The 16305-nt window shown below is 37.3% G+C and overlaps 1 protein-coding gene across 3 annotated transcripts in view; it reads left to right on the top strand.

Moving 5' to 3' along the window:
* The window catches only part of DCP2 (decapping mRNA 2), a 53755-nt gene extending 37864 nt beyond the window's left edge, over positions 1–15891 (top strand). For all 3 annotated transcript variants that reach the window (XM_043470603.1, XM_043470601.1, XM_043470602.1), the window contains 4 exons: positions 1591–1729; positions 4221–4331; positions 8695–8746; positions 10373–15891. In XM_043470603.1, the coding sequence (XP_043326538.1) occupies positions 1591–1729; positions 4221–4331; positions 8695–8746; positions 10373–10536 (466 nt within the window). In that variant the 3' untranslated portion in view covers positions 10537–15891. The remainder of the gene's footprint in view (positions 1–1590; positions 1730–4220; positions 4332–8694; positions 8747–10372) is intronic.
* Positions 15892–16305: the final 414 nt, after the last annotated feature.

The following is a 16305-nucleotide window of genomic DNA, read 5'->3' as shown; positions in this document are numbered from 1 at the left end:
AGTGATAGTGTTTGAAAAGAAATTGTGTCACTGTTTAAGAATCTGTCACCCATAGTGATATGATACGATTCCCACATCTTTCAGCCGGTATTAGGGTTCGTGATCCTAGAGAATGGAATAATGAAACAACTTCTCAAACAAATTTCAGGTTTCTAAAAAAAAAAAAAAATTTCAGGTTTCTCAGGCAGGATGATGTCTCTTTTTAGCATATAGACTAACTCTAATGGTGTGTTGGAGGAATTACTTGAATTTGTCTAAAGAAAGAGAGCCTGCAATTTAATCACAATTTTTAAATGGAAAAGGGGACAGATTCTGAAATATTCAGAAACAATCTTACTATAATATGGACCTTGGGATCAGTGACTCTGGACCATATTAATATATGTAAGTGGTACTATAGAATACAATTTACCTTTACCACAAACTATTACAGTTGATTTCTTTGGTATAAGTATTTGAGATTGCATCTTTATTTAATATGCTTATCTATCATTTTGAACTCCTTAATTTCCTTGGAAGAAAAGCTGTGACAAATCTAAACAGAGTATTAAAAAGCAGAGACATCACTTTGAGGACAAAGGTCTGTGTAGTCAGAGCTATGGTTTTTCCAGTAGTCATGTATGGATATAAGAGTTGGACTGTAAAGAAGGCTGAGCGCTGAAGAATTGATGCTTTTGAACTGTGGTGTTGGAGAAGACTCTTGAGAGTCCCTTGGACTGCAAGGAGATCCAGCCAGTCTTAAAGGAAATCAACCAGGAATATACGTTGGATGGAGTGATGCTGAAGCTCCAATACTTGGGCCACCTGATGTGTGGAGCTGACTCATTGGAAAAGACCCTGCTGCTGGGAAAGATCGAGAGCAAGAGGAGAAGGGGTTGACAGAGGATGAGATGGTTAGATGGCATCATTGAGTTGGACGTGACTTAGCAACTGAACAACAACAACAACAGCATAGCTCAGTTTTTCAGATCTTCCATCATGGAGGGTCCATACTGACCTGTGCAGGGTCAAATTCCATACCTAAGCATCCTAGTAAGGAATTGAATTGTCGGTCCTGTTATAAAAATCCACTGACACATGTTTATTTAGAGTAGCTTTATTTATTGGCTTCATTACTAAATTTGTTAAATTTGTGAAAGAATTATTCCCTTCAGATTCTTTTTTGTTGTTGTTCGGCCAGGCTGCAAGGCTTGCAGGATCTTAGTTCTTCATCCATGGCTTGAACCTGAGTCCCCTGCAGCAGAAATGCAGAGTTCTAACCACTGGGCTGCCAGCAAATTCGCTAGATTTTTAAAAGTACAGTCATTTATAGGAGGAGGTGGTATCAACAATTTAGAAAAGTTTGGGACTAAAAATAACAGATTATCACCCCATTCAAGAAATGTGGAGTGGTAGGCATTCTTCTGGGTTCTGGCAGTAAAGCAGTAGACAAAGTCTATAAGAATCCTCTGCCCTTGTGGAATTTAAACTCCAGTGAGGGGAGACAGTGAATCAAGTAACATTTATAGTCTGTTAGATAAACTCAAGGTTTGGGAAGAAGTATCAGTAAAAATTTTCTGATATTATTTTTATTTTTAAATCTTGTTATAGTCGAACCAAATTCCGCCACAGTCAGCAGTTATTTCCTGAAGGTTCTCCTGGTGACCAGTGGATAAAGCACCGGCAGCCACTGCAGCATAAACCATATAATAATCATCACGCTGAAATGTCTGATCTTTTAAAGGCAAAGGTGAGTGGTAATGCATTTAAAGATTTTCATTAACTTAAGATCATTTGACTTTGAAATGCATCTGAGTTGAGGCATTGCATATTAACAGTTGTAGAGCTCTGAGTTGTTCATCCAAGGCGCCTGTGTTCCTGAGTTGTTACTTGAAGCTGGGATGAGACTCCTAACCTTTATAGCTTTGGTATTAATCCAGTGTAGTAAGGAATATGAATTACCAGTAACATCTGATTTTGGTAAATACGCTATCAGTGAAAGGTTCATTCTGTGTCATTCTTCAGTGTTTGATTATATCATAGTTTATTTATCCATTCTACTTAGTGGACATGTTGTTTCCACTTGGGGCTTCTACAAATCATACTGCTAGGAATATTTCTGTACATGTATTTTGATGAACATACACAGTTCTTTTGAGTAGATAGAATTGTTGGAGCAGTGCATATGCCTATGTTCTTAAGTATATACTGCAAACAATGTTCTAAAGTACTTTGTATCCTCTGCAAAATATTTGAGAGTTCCATTTGTTCCATATCCTTACTGATCTTTGGTATTACCTGTCTGTTACTTTAACCATCTATTTGGGTACCACTCTTTACTTTTCTTCTTTTACAAATATACTGGGTTCATCAGAATTTAAAACTTCTGTGCTTGAATGGTCACTGTCAAAAGAGAAAAAACACCCATGGAATGGGAGAGTTTGTAAATCACATAGCTAATGGGTTTATATCCAGGATATATGGATACTTCCTATACCTCAACAACAGCAAAGAAGAAACAATTAAGAAAAAAATGAGTACACAACAACTTGAATAGACATTTATTGAAAGAAGACATTTACATGGTCAGTTAGCACATGAAAAGATGCTCAGTTGTGAAGTAATAAAAATGTAGTAAAAAACGGAAAATAATTAGTTGACAAGAATGTAAAAAAGTTGGAACCCTTGTGTATTGCAGGTGGGAATGTAAAATGGTATAGCTGCCATTGGACAGCTTGGTGGTTCCTCAAAAAGGTACACATAGAATTACCATGTGACCTAGCGGTTCTACTCCTCGGTTCATATTCAAAAGAATTGAAAGCAGGGACTCAGAGAGCTTACATACCAATGTTCACAGTAGTGTTGTTCATGATAGCCAGAAGGTGGAAGCAACCTACATGTGTGTCAAAAGGTTAATCGATAAACAAGTAAACATACAGTGAATATCATTTGGCCTTTAAAAGGAATGAAATTACACATATGTGCTACAACATGGATGAACCTCACACACAAAAGGACAAATACTATATGATTCCACTAATTAATTTGAGATTACCAGAGCTGAGAGACAGGAAAAAACGGAAATATTTAGTAGACAAAGTTCTGCTTCAGTGATGGAAAAGTTCTGGAGATGGATACTGGTGGTGGTTGTACAACTTTTTGACTGTACTTACTGTCACTGAAGCTGTACTTAACTGTCACTGAACTGTCTGTTTAAAAGTGGTTCAGGTGGTAAGTTTTATGTATATGGTACACAGTAAAAAAGTAAATATGGAAAAGAATGGAGTGAAATGGAGTTAAAGGTATGTGCTAACATGAGCCTCTGAAAGCTATTTCCCTTCCTTTCTTAAAGTTATTGTTTTCAAGCTATTTTAGGAACTATTTAATTTTTTCTGTAGGTAGATAGGATGTACATAATGTATTTATTGTAAAATAATAATAAAATTATTCTTTTCACTGTTTTAGCTAGTTTTCTTAAATAACTGTTTTTAAGATCTTTAAGGCCAAATTAATGTTTAAAAACTGTTTTAAGTTAAACTTAGAATTATTTGCAAGAAGATTAAATTAACTCATGTTTAAGCAATATAATAGCAAGATGTCAGCTACTGCATGTTTAGATTTTAGGTCTAAATTTAGGGATTAAAAGTGAAAGTGAAATTCTCTCAGTTGTATCCAACTGTTTGTGACTGCTTGGACTGTCCATGGGGATTCTCCAGGCCAGAATCCCAGAGTGGGTAGCTGTTCCCTTCTCCAGGCAATCTTCCCAACCCAGAGATTGAACCCAGGTCTCCCACATTGCAGGCAGATTCTTCACCATCTGAGCCAAACCAGTCTTATTTATTATTTTATATAAAAAGATTATTAATTTAAAAATTCCTATTAATTAATAGTTTACAGCAGGTTTTAGGGTAACAGTGATCACATCTGGTATTTGTTTCCTGCTCTAAGGACTGAAGTCAGCGTGCCTCAGTGTTCCTTCACAGAGAGATTTTCTTTGATAAGGTTTTCAAAGTTGTTCCTAGGGAACATTGTATTTGCTATTTCATATCTTTTGAGGATTCTTGTTCTGTTAAGCTCTCTATAATGAAAGATGTTGATAGTGGTTCTTTGATGTTTTAGGAAGATTTTGGGGGGCTTTGCTGAACTCTGATTGAACCAGCTAAATATATTCACGGGGTATATTGTTTTATCCTGTTACATTGTGCTGTACGTTTACATTTTATTTCTTATTGGAAAAACAGAATCAAAGTATAAGGGGAAATGGCAGAAAACAGTATCAAGATTCACCTAATCAAAAGAAAAGAACAAATGGGATCCACAGCCAGCCAGCGAAGCAACAGAATCCCCTGGTGGTAAGAGTTGACAATGCTCATGCTAAGGCAGTTCATGCTTTTTAGGATGGGGCAAGGGCATTGTCAAGGCATTTTGAATTGCTTTATTGACAGGATTTTTATGAATCTGTGTGTGTGCTGTTCACCCACTAAGAAATCTCTGCCTACTCTCGATTATAGATTTGTTGTATTGATTCTGTTGTGCATCTGATCTTTACTTTTTTATGTGGGTATTTGTTTATCTGTTTATTTATGATTTTTAACATTAATTTTTATTCGAGTATAGTTGATTTACAAAGTTGTGTTAGTTTCAGGTGAAAAAGTGGATCAGTTATACATATATCCACTCTAGATTCTCTTTTTGTATAGGTCAAAAAACAGAGCACTGAGGAGAGTTCCCTGTGCTGTTCTGTAGATTCTTACTAATTATCCATATGTGGGTATTTAGACTTATTTTAATACTTTGGAAACAGTGTTAGTCAGCTGTGCTTTCCAGATAAGTCCTAGGTATTCTCTCTATTTTTCTAAACAGTGTCTGTATTATTTTAATGAAGTTAAAAGTTTGGAATAGCTTCACAGTGTATTTTATTTTTCTTCAAATTGATAGAATTCAGAAAATGAAAACCAAAACACTCACAGCCAATGCCATAGTCATTAGACTGGGCTGATGGACAGAAACCTGTGAGCGTTTTAAGACATTTATTTTCATTCTTTTAGTCTGTGTTTCAGAAAGTAATTCATAACTAATAAGCTTCCTTGCTTAACTTTTCCATAAGTCCTGGTATTTCTATGTTGAATTTTTTAATATTGTAGCTTTACCTGTTTTTCCTTCTTTAACAGTGGGTAATAATAGTAATTTCAGATACTTAGCAAGAGTATTTTCCCTGAATTCCTGGGTGCTGTTGTCTTAACCTGGAGTGTTTTGATTCCACAAGCAAGCACAAGTTAAATGTTTAATGCTGGACTACTTGCTGTTACTGCACGCCACTCTGGTAGAAATAGTGACAAGTACAAAGAAGACAGTCTTAATAGATGGTCAGAAAGCTTTTAATCTAATTCAGCATCTGTCTCTAACAAAAGCTGAACAGATTAAAATGATAGTATTGTGCCTCAATATAATAAAAGCTATATATGACAAACCCACAGCAAACATTATCCTCAATGGTGAAAAATTGAAAGCATTTCCCCTAAAATCAGGAACAAGACAAGGGTGCCCACTCTCACCACTTCTAGTCAACATAGTTTTGGAAGTGTTGGCCCCAGCAATCAGAGCAGAAAAAGAATAGGAATCCAGATAGGAAAAGAAGAAGTGAAACTCTCGCTGTTTGCAGATGACATGATCCTCTACATAGAAAACCCTAAAGACTCTACCAGAAAATTACTAGAGCTAATCAATGAATATAGTAAACTTGCAGGATATAAAATTAACACACAGAAATCCCTTGCATTCCTATACACTAACAATGAGAAAACAGAAAGAGAAATTAAGGAAACAATACCATTCACCATTGCAACAAAAAGAATAAAATACTTAGGAGTATATCTACCTAAAGAAACAAAAGACCTATACATAGAAAGCTATAAAACACTGATGAAAGAAATCAAAGAGGACACAAATAGATGGAGAAATATACTGTGTTCGTGGATTGGAAGAATCAATATTGTGAAAATGAGTATACTACCCAAAGCAATCTATAGATTCAATGCAATCCCTATCAAGCTACCAACGGTATTCTTCACGGAACTAGAACAAATAATTTCGCAATTTGTATGGAAATAGAAAAAACCTCGAATAGCCAAAGCAATCTTGAGAAGGAAGAATGGAACTGGAGGAATCAACCTGCCTGACTTCAGGCTCTACTACAAAGCCACATCATCAAGACAGTATGGTACTGGCACAAAGACAGAAATATAGATCAATGGAACAAAATAGAAAGCCCAGAGATAAATCCACGTACCTACGGACACCTTGTCTTCGACAAAGGAGGCAAGAATATATAATGGAAAAAAGACAACCTCTTTAACAAGTGGTGCTGGGAAAACTGGTCAACCACTTGCAAAAGAATGAAACTAGAACACTTTCTAACACCATACACAAAAATAAACTCAAAATGGATTAAAGATCTAAATGTAAGACCAGAAACTATAAAACTCCTAGAGGAGAACATAGGAAAAACACTCTCCGACATAAATCACAGCAGGATCCTCTATGACCCACCTCCCAGAATATTGGAAATAAAAGCAAAAATAAACAAATGGAACCTAATGAAACTTAAAAGCTTTTGCACAACAAAGGAAATTATAAGCAAGGTGAAAAGACAGCCTTCAGAATGGGAGAAAATAATAGCAAATGAAGAAACAGACAAAGGCTTAATCTCAAAAATATACAAGCAACTGCTGCAGCTCAATTCCAGAAAAATAAATGACCCAATCAAAAAATGGGCCAAAGATCTAAACAGACATTTCTCCGAAGAAGACATACAAATGGCTAACAAATACATAAAAAGATGCTCAACATCACTCATTATCAGAGAAATGCAAATCAAACCACAATGAGGTACCATTACACGCCAGTCAGGATGGCTGCTATCCAAAAGTCTACAAGCAATAAATGCTGGAGAGGGTGTGGAGAAAAGGGAACCCTCTTACACTGTTGGTGGGAATGCAAACTAGTACAGCCACTATGGAGAAGAGTGTGGAGATTCCTTAAAAAACTGGAAATAGAACTGCCATATGACCCAGCAATCCCACTCCTGGGCATACACACCGAGGAAACCAGATCTGAAAGAGACACGTGCACCCCAATGTTCATCGCAGCACTGTTTATAATAGCCAGGACATGGAAGCAACCTAGATGCCCATCAGCAGATGAATGGATAAGGAAGCTGTGGTACATATACACCATGGAATATTACTCAGCCGTTAAAAAGAATTCATTTGAATCAGTTCTAATGAGATGGATGAAACTGGAGCCCATTATACAGAGTGAAGTAAGCCAGAAAGATAAAGACCAATCCAGTATACTAACGCGTATATATGGAATTCAAAAAGATGGTAACGATAACCCTATATGCAAAACAGAAAAAGAGACACAGATGTACAGAACAGACTTTTAGACTTCTGGGAGAAGGCGAGGATGGGATGTTCTGAGAGAACAGCATTGAAACAAGTATACTATCAAGGGTGAAACAGATCACCAGCCCAGGTTGGATGCATGAGACAAGTGCTCAGGGCTGGTGCACTGGGAAGACCCAGAGAGATGGGGTGGAGAGGGAGGTGGGAGGGGGGATTGGGATGGGGAACACGTGTAACTCCATGGCTGATTCATGTCAATGTATGGCAAAAACCACTACAATATTGTAAAGTAATTAGTCTCCAACTAATAAAAATAAATGAAAAAAAAATGATAGTATTGTATAAATGTTAATTCTCCTCAAATTAATATATAGATTTAATTCAGTACCAGTCAAAATCCTTTTGGGTTTTTTGGGGGGAGCTTCACAAATGACTAGTGTTTGTCTGGGAGAACTTGAATAAGTTTTTAAAAAGTTCTTAAAGTTAATGATGAGGACAAGTATATGAAGAACTTAAAAGAAAAAGCTAAAAGTGATTGATTAACATATAAATATGTAGTTCAAGAAAGTAAATTAAAATGGGATGCCACTTTTCCCCATTAGATTGGCAAAGATGAAAAGATATCCAGTTATGTATTGCTGAATATATTGAGAATGCTCAAAAGTTAATAATTGGTACAACCTTCTAGAGAGTAGTTTGTCTGTATTGAAAGTGATTTCCTTACCATGTTTCCCTAGAAGATAGAGTGTTCATCCCATTCTCTAAATTATGAAAACATGGAAACCATCTAAAAATCTAAGAAGATATTAACTCTAATATCATAGATATGTGCCATAGACTACCATGTAGTCATTAAAAGTGTTGGTGTAGATTTGTATTAATTTTTTGATTTGTGTTTATTGAAAAAGGGATATGTTCATAGTGTATTACATTTAAAAAGTGAGTTATAGAATAGCGTATACTATGGATAATTCTGTTACATAATTATATGAAAGTATATTCACACATATCTTCATGGAAGAAAGCTGGAAAGATGTACTGTAATGTTAATTATCTCCAAGTTGAAAAATTTAATAAATAATTTTCTTTTTTTCCCCTGGTGTTTCTATATTGTACATATAATCAAGAACTGAAAACAGTTTTAGGCTTAAAAAAAATTACTTAAAAATGCCAATGCTGAGTGGGGACGGTGATTATATTCCTGGTTTAATTTTCTTCCTGAGAAATTTGATAACGTATCTCTTTATTTATATCAATAATAAGTGAAATAACTGGATATGGTATGTTGTATGTTTGTGTTTTTTAATAGAAATGTGAAAAAAAACTTCATCCACGAAAACTTCAGGATACTTTTGAAACAGGCAAGTCATTTTTTTTTTTTTAATTTCCTCCAGTTGGGATTCAGCTTGGTTTTGAAGTAAACTTGATTTAAGTAGTGTGTGATGAACTGTGATAGATAAGCTGAAAGAGTTGCACACGATCTGTAGAAAGTTCATATATGCGGTCATGTTCTCTAAATAGGAAACTGGCTAAAAATAAAAATAAATTTATTTAAATGATCAAGATGAAATGATTTGTCCTTTCAATATCCTGTTACTTTAGTGAGTGTCAGACGTTGATGCTCTGTGTGAATATTGTAAACAAACAAATAGTTGCTTAATGGTTAGACGGTGAGTAGACCCAAGTAATAGTGAGGAGAGAGCTCACTTCAGAAGGGAATTGTTTCCCGCTCATTGGAGGTAATGACCCACGTGTTAAGGTGGCACCAAGGATAGTCTTCACTAAGATGACGGTTGGCTCTTCTCCATGCTCAGTTATGAAAAGGAGGTGTATGATTTGATTCGGAAAGTAATGGTGAGGAATGTAGAAAGTTCTTTGTAAATTCTGATTTCATAGGTGTCATTCGGAAGTACAGTAGGCTGTTGTTTTTCTTAGGTGCTATTTTGTATGGTATGAAATTCCCCATGCATTAGATAAGCATTTATTTACCATCTAGATTTAAGGCTTTCATCTAGAATGCTCCTTAATAATTGAGAAGCATTATAATCATACTCTCTTCCTTGCATTACTGTTTATGATTTAAGCAAGATGGAAGCTATTTAAAAAAGAGATGCTTTAACCCTGTTTTGGGAAATCTCTGGCCACCGTAGGTGGTGTGGACGTGATAGGCTGATAGTTGAATTAATATAACTTCAGAAACCACTTATTTCACAAAATCTTTAAAAAGCCATATGTTTAGGAACATTAAAGAAGGCACACTCTAGTAATGTATACCCAGCTCAGTTGGGCATGATACAAAAATTTTGAGTTGTCTTGAGAAAGAAGTATAAAAGGAGTTATTGTCTTGGGAAACCTCACATCAGACTTTATTTCTACCTCAGCCTCTTGGTGTCTATTCCAAACCTTGCTTTCCTCATCAGGGTCCTGTTCTACTTAGGTGGGGGTGGGGGCAAGCCCTGATAAGTTGGAGTTTTGTTGCACAGTGAGTTTGAAAAATCTGGATTTTTCTTTAGGTTGATTTTTTTCTCTGAAGATGTGGTAACCATCAGCTTTATTTTTCTGGAATTGAAATCTGTACACATCTTACATTGTAATTATAATCTTTATAATGTTTACATTTTGGTCTCTGTCAAGAAGCTCCCATGTTGACAAAATATAAATATAGGTGGTGAATAAAGGTATGCCCATTTTTTTTTTACCAGCTGAGCCACAAAGGAAGCACAAGGTATGCCCATTTTTGAAAGCAGGTGAATATTAAGGATCTTAAAGACAGATTAAGATCTTGAATGTTTATTGGAATAAGAATAGATTGGAAATTCACTTTGAATATCAGTTTAGGGAAAGGAAAACACTTTGGTGATTCTACCTAGGTTAGATTTAGAGTGTGGGGAGGTGAATATATGCTGCATGTGAATTCCTTCAAAACAAAAGGTGAAGGGCAGGATTTGATTTCTTAACTGAGCTTATTTGTTTTGCTTTCTAAGCAGATGCTGTGTATGACTCACCTTACTCCGGTGAAGACCAGTTGCTCGAACATGCCGAGGGCCAGTCTGTGGCATGTAATGGACACTGCAAGTTCCCCTTTTCATCCCGAGCTTTTTTGAGTTTCAAGTTTGACCATAATGCTATAATGAAAATCTTGGACCTTTGATAGCAGCAAATATGGAAGTCCCCAAATCAGAGACTTGTTGCATTTGAGTGGGTGTCTCTTTGAGCCTTACCTTTCTCAGGTGTTTTAAAGAAATGCAGGGAGACGATGATGTTTCTGAAGAGATGTTCTCTGTGCAGAAGAGAGAGTAGAAAGAAACATGAATTTGCACTGTAAATGTGGTTATAACTTTTTATACACATGTACCTTTTCAGTGTTTGGCTAATGAATTTAAGTTGCTTTTTATGAGGGCATTTTTTTCTGTGATTGTGGTTTTTATCTTGTATTCTGGTCACAAAAATAGTGTTTGAGTCATCATTAAGTAGCCGGGTTAATGGGAATGCTCCATCTTCCCACTGCAGCGATTGTAATACTAGTTTCCTTATACTGAAAATTTTAAAAGAACCTTAAAATACACAGTTATTACATGAATACAAGACCCGAAATGTCACAGAAGTCAAGATTGCTGGTCATCTGCTTTGGTGGCATTTTGCACATTTCTATGCTTCTAATAGCTTAGGTTCGCTAACCTTCCTTGCTGGGAGTTTTGTTGAAAGGTTTTACTTAGAGTCAGAATCTGCTATATAATGTTCATGTTCAAGATGAACTCATGGCACTTCGTTAAAGGACAGAGTCCTCAGCCTGGAGAGGGGCTTGAGCTGGTGGTGGAGAGCTGCGGCTCTGGTTCTGAATCGCGCAGTGTGCTCGGAGGTTGTGGGGAGAGGACAGCTGGGGGAGAGCACGGGGCCGGGGCCCCGAGACTGTGCTGTCGCAGCTCAGCATCCCACCGCCAGCCCCTTGGGGCCGTGTGGCTTTGTTCCCGTGCAGCTCGACTCTGTGTTACAGCTGTGTAAATACGTATGGAATACCGACATTACTAGGTTCCACATTGCATCTCAGTGTTGATCTCTGGAAACTGATGCTATTCTAGGTTCCCATTTGCCATAGTAGCAGAGACTGACATACTTGGTAGCGTACTGAAGCCTCTGGACGATGGAGTGAAAAGGGAAGGGTGTGCAGTTTACTCAAATACTGATAAAGCATCGCACTAGGGGAGGAGCAGAACAGGGCAGCAACATGTGTGATTCACTCCTAGGAATGTATTGTGCTCCTTTAGGATTCTTAAATCCAAATAAGGATGGCAGTGCCCATTTAGAGAAGGAGTTTAGCTATGTAAAGCTATGGACAATCACCAGGGCTTTAAGGGGGCTTTAGTGTTTGGGCTGCTTCTGACCTCATTGAAGGTGTTTCTTTGGGGGTGGGGGGAGAGTATTAGCATATGCGTGCATACGCGTCTGTCATATGGGTTTTAAAAATCTATTTTACATGTGGTATCCACAAAATATATCTCTGCTTGTAAATTTTATTGTGGAAATCTTGATTCTGTATAGATAGTCTATTTAATAGGGTTTCTATTTAACCCTGTGGGACTTTCAAAAGAAGTGCTGTTGTAAGGAGTTCACTTGGTATTTCTTTGCTTTAGATTTTCAATGGCTTGATTTTAAAGGAGAAAGTCTATTTATGAATAAAAGTGTCACCATCTTGGTGCTAATTAAGCAGGATAATTCAGTTTTAGCAGTGTGTTAGAACTAGGTTATCCACTGTCCTGCATCTTTTAATGTGACAAATTGGTGAATCCTTCTGTGACCTTTTAAAAATGCATTTTAAGATTGCTTTGGAAGCTCTTAACTGTTCTGAGAATACAGCAGCTTTGCTTTGGTCTCCTTGAGCCATATTTATAGTTGGTCCCAGCATTCCAGGTTTCTGTTCTTAATGGAGTGAAATTTAGTTTGTCTGGCAGGTGAGTCGTTTTCACTCACTTACTGCCGTCTGGAAACCATTTAATTTTTTGTGATTTTGAATGTGTTTTTTTCTGTTTAAGTGATTGCTTTGGTCAGTCTTTCTGGTTCCTTGAGTTGAAAGTTTCAGCTCTTGACACTAAAGCAGAAGAGATTAGTTACCAGAATTATGGCCTCTAATGGTGTTGAGCCTTTTCAAGAACCAACAGATTATTTCTTTTCGATTATGGTAGTTTGGTTAAATATTGCTATTGGGCTGCTTCATTTAATGCACTGTGGGTGGGACAAAATAAGGGTGTTGTTGGGATGGTAATTTTGGTATTGAGACTTTTAGCTCTCTTGACAGTTTGAGATTTAAAAAATGTTAAAAGATGAGTTAAAATTTATTTGTGTGATGTGACTTAACTATGCAGAAAATGTATAAGTTGGATGTACCTATTTTATGTACATCTGCTATACTTCTTCCCTCGAACCTGTGTATTAGATTCTCAGTGTTCAGCTTACCTTGAAAAGGGCCATGCTTAGCACAGAACTAGATTTCTTGATTGAGAAATTTTAGCATGGTTTGAAGAAATCAAGTGATAGATAAGGGAGTGTGCTGAATATGCAATACTTTACTTCTGTGTGCTGCATTTTAAGAAGCTAGATGAGAATAGCAGTTGTGTTGGCTTCAATTACAGATTATGTCTTTGAGAGAAATAGGTCTTTTGAATCCACTTTTTCAGTATTCTTAGTTCCAAGGTTCAGTGTACTGTGAATCTTTTTATTTTTTTAAATTTCCTAGGTGCTTCTATGTATAACTGTAATGATTTGTAAGATGTTCAATGAATTGTTTTTGTACTTAACCATTATAATCTAGAAGATAGGAGTATGGTTTATATGCTTTCACAAATTTTTGTTCAGAACTAGCAAATGAATGGTTTTAAGATTTCAAAGTGGTGTTCTGAGACATGAGCATTTGGAGACATGTGAGATCCTACTAGAGCTTTTGTAGCATGGGTGAAATTTGGTTGAAGATGTTTGAAAGTGAAGTTGGATTTTCATGGTTATGAAAAGGTGAGTTTCCTATGCTGTAAAGGAATGGTGGTCACTGCTTGCTGCTTTGAACTTGGATTATTTTTCCATTAATTATCAATTAGTAAGTACAAATGAAGATGTATAGCAATATTAATTTTATGCTATGAGATTGGGTTGGTATTGTCTTTTAAGTCTTTAGTGATTTGTGTGTTAATATAAAAATAACTCCTCAAGTCTAAGTGAATGGCATCCTTCCATAAGGAGGATTAAATTCTTCTATAAAACTTAATACATTGTGGTAGTCTTAGAAAATTTCAGGTCTGAGTGCATGTATGCATTAAAAAAAATTAAAAACATTTCATTACCTTTTCCCTTGCTTTTTTTTGTTTGTTTCCAACAGTTAACTTGAACAGTAAGGAGCAAAATCAGTTAAAAAATTAGACTTTTTACAGTTATTTTTCTTACTTTGATAATATCTCTTGGCTTTTTATCTTTATCTTTGTACCAGTGGCCCTCTGAGCTGTGTGCTCGGAGGTTTTTGTTTTGATTGACATCCATTGTGTCTTTGTATTCTCTGAGGCAGTACAGTCTTTTCTTTGCATGTTAATCATAGTTAAAAGGTCAGACTCATTAACGTTTTCTGATTGAAGAAAAGTTAGGTGTCACCTGGCAGTTTTGAGTTAGGTGTTTTCTGGCCTGGGGAAGGGACTCGCGTGTATTCCTGTAATGTTACAGGTAAAGAAGACAAACTCATTCTGTCTGAAGGTGTCAGTCTACTTTATGTTTTAAGTACCTGTCTCTAGGTAAATGGGTGTTAGTAAAGTAAGTTTTGTTAAACTTTATTCCTGGTAGTTTGGTGAAGCCTTGAGTTCCTCATTATGTACTAGACTTTAAAATCAGTTTGTACAGTTGCCGAAAATTGTAAAAATGAGATTATGATGGGCTTTCTCAGCATCTTTTTCTTCTTAGAATTGAGTTGTTTTTGAAGTTTCTCCACCTCTGTCATGAAGAAGGCAGATTACAGATGGACAGTATAGGCTCTGTCTCGTGCTTTTGAAGCAAATTCTGGATATCAGTTTCAAAAAATATGAAAGGTTTATTGTTATAGGGTAAAAAGTGCCCCGAAGGAGGAAGATAGCTATAGTTACTGGGCAAGGAAAACAGAAGGCAGAGATTTTAGAAGATAAAATCAGTTCTCAAGTGCTGTATGATGCATGAGGCCAGAAATGTGACCATTGCCTCACCCAAGCAGAGTCTCATGTGTGGCCATTACCAAGCGTTTTCTGGCTCCAGGTTTAATTATTTTCTCAGTATGGTTGCCAAGGGGTCCAGCAAATCTGAAGTGATTTTTCTCCCTTTAATAGTCAGTGTTTGAGACTCTGGCCCTTCCCTTGCTGACGCTGCTTTAGGACTCCAACCACACTGAAGTGCTGACACGCTGCTTTCTGCCACAGCCCGGAGCATACCCAGCCACCCTTGGCCATGTGTCACGGTCGCTGCTCACGGTAACCCGCAGGACAGAACGTACACTTGTCCCAGACAGGGGTCCTGGTTTCCCATGACAGTGTTCATTACTGAAATGGCGGTCTGTAGCTAGGGAGCCAGAGTAAAGCTACCTCCCCTGCCTGGGAGTGGACGTGAAGGGCTGGCTTCCATCAGTTTTGTCGCTCAGACTTTTACCATAAAAGTACAGAGAAGTGTAAATAAAAAACTATGATGAAGTATTCAAGTTTTATCTTGAGAAAATGTTCATAACTGACTCTTTAATCTGGGTTCCTTAGGAAATCACCAGCAAAGAAATCTCATTTGTCTTGGGTCTCCTGTGGTTAGCAGCGGGGGTGGTCTAGTTACGGTGGCAGCTTGGCAGCACAGCCTGAGAGGAATTGGCCTTATTAACAAGGTGCTCGTGTTGGCTCTGTAGTTGCTGGTCATTGTCTTCTGGGGAAAGACATGGGATGCAGAGGGCAGTTGCCTGTGTGTTTTGTTTCCTGTGGACCCTTGTTGTTAGTAGCCTTTAATCCATTCGTCCAGTTGAAGAAGGCGGCTCTGAACACTCACTTGCTGCTTATTTGGTGTTTGGGTGTTCTTGTGATTGGCCTCTATCTGGTGAGTATTCTTTGAAGACCTGTTGTTCCTGAATCCTTTTCTGGGGGTGACTGGTCAGAAAGAGGCCATTGAGTCTGTCCCTTTGTGTCATTTTTTTCTTTCTGTAACAATTTTTTTTCTTTGTGATGCATCTCTCTCGTCAGTCTACCACTGTGGGAATTTACAGGTAATAATTGCATCTTAACTTTGACCCTTGGGCCATGAGCAGTCAGGAGGGGCTGTGGCCACCTGGGCTTGTTGATTTTAGTTTCATAGCTGTTACATTGGTTTGGGAACAGGGGAAACTTCTGTGTTGTTCTAGGGCACTGAGCAGTGTTCTGGTCTCTGAGAGGTCTTAGTTAACAGTCTTAAAAAAAAAAAAAAAATCAACAGTCTTCAGTTGCGGACTTTTTGAGGTAAGATGTAACATTTTCATTCAATGTGCTTACAATTCATTGAATCTGACGTTCTAAAACAGTCTATAGCTATGGTATGGAACATTTGGGGCACAAATCTTCATTGTTAGTCATTTCTCACACTTGACGGGATTAGCTGGATCTTTGTACAATGATTGCTTAGTTTGTTTTTTGTGATATTTAGGAATAGACTGGGTGACAGGAAATGAAAGCACAATCGGTTGTGATTGAAATTGAGAGGTAGTAACTCCTCAGCAGTTGGGTTAGTTCTGATACCTTGGCAACAAACGATTAGCAGTGGACTTGGACCCCTCATGTCTCACACGTACGACACGCACTGATACAGAAGCACAGAAACGCACCTGTAGAGTTGCTCTATGCATTCTGCTGCTGTCCCAGGGCACTGCTGTCTCTGCTGGTCCATTCTAGGTTTGAGTTTGGATCTTACCTTTTAA

This window comes from Cervus canadensis, chromosome 6 (assembly GCF_019320065.1).
Source record: "Cervus canadensis isolate Bull #8, Minnesota chromosome 6, ASM1932006v1, whole genome shotgun sequence".
Classification (NCBI taxonomy): Eukaryota; Metazoa; Chordata; class Mammalia; order Artiodactyla; family Cervidae; genus Cervus; species Cervus canadensis.
This window is presented reverse-complemented; position numbering and strand designations above follow the sequence as displayed.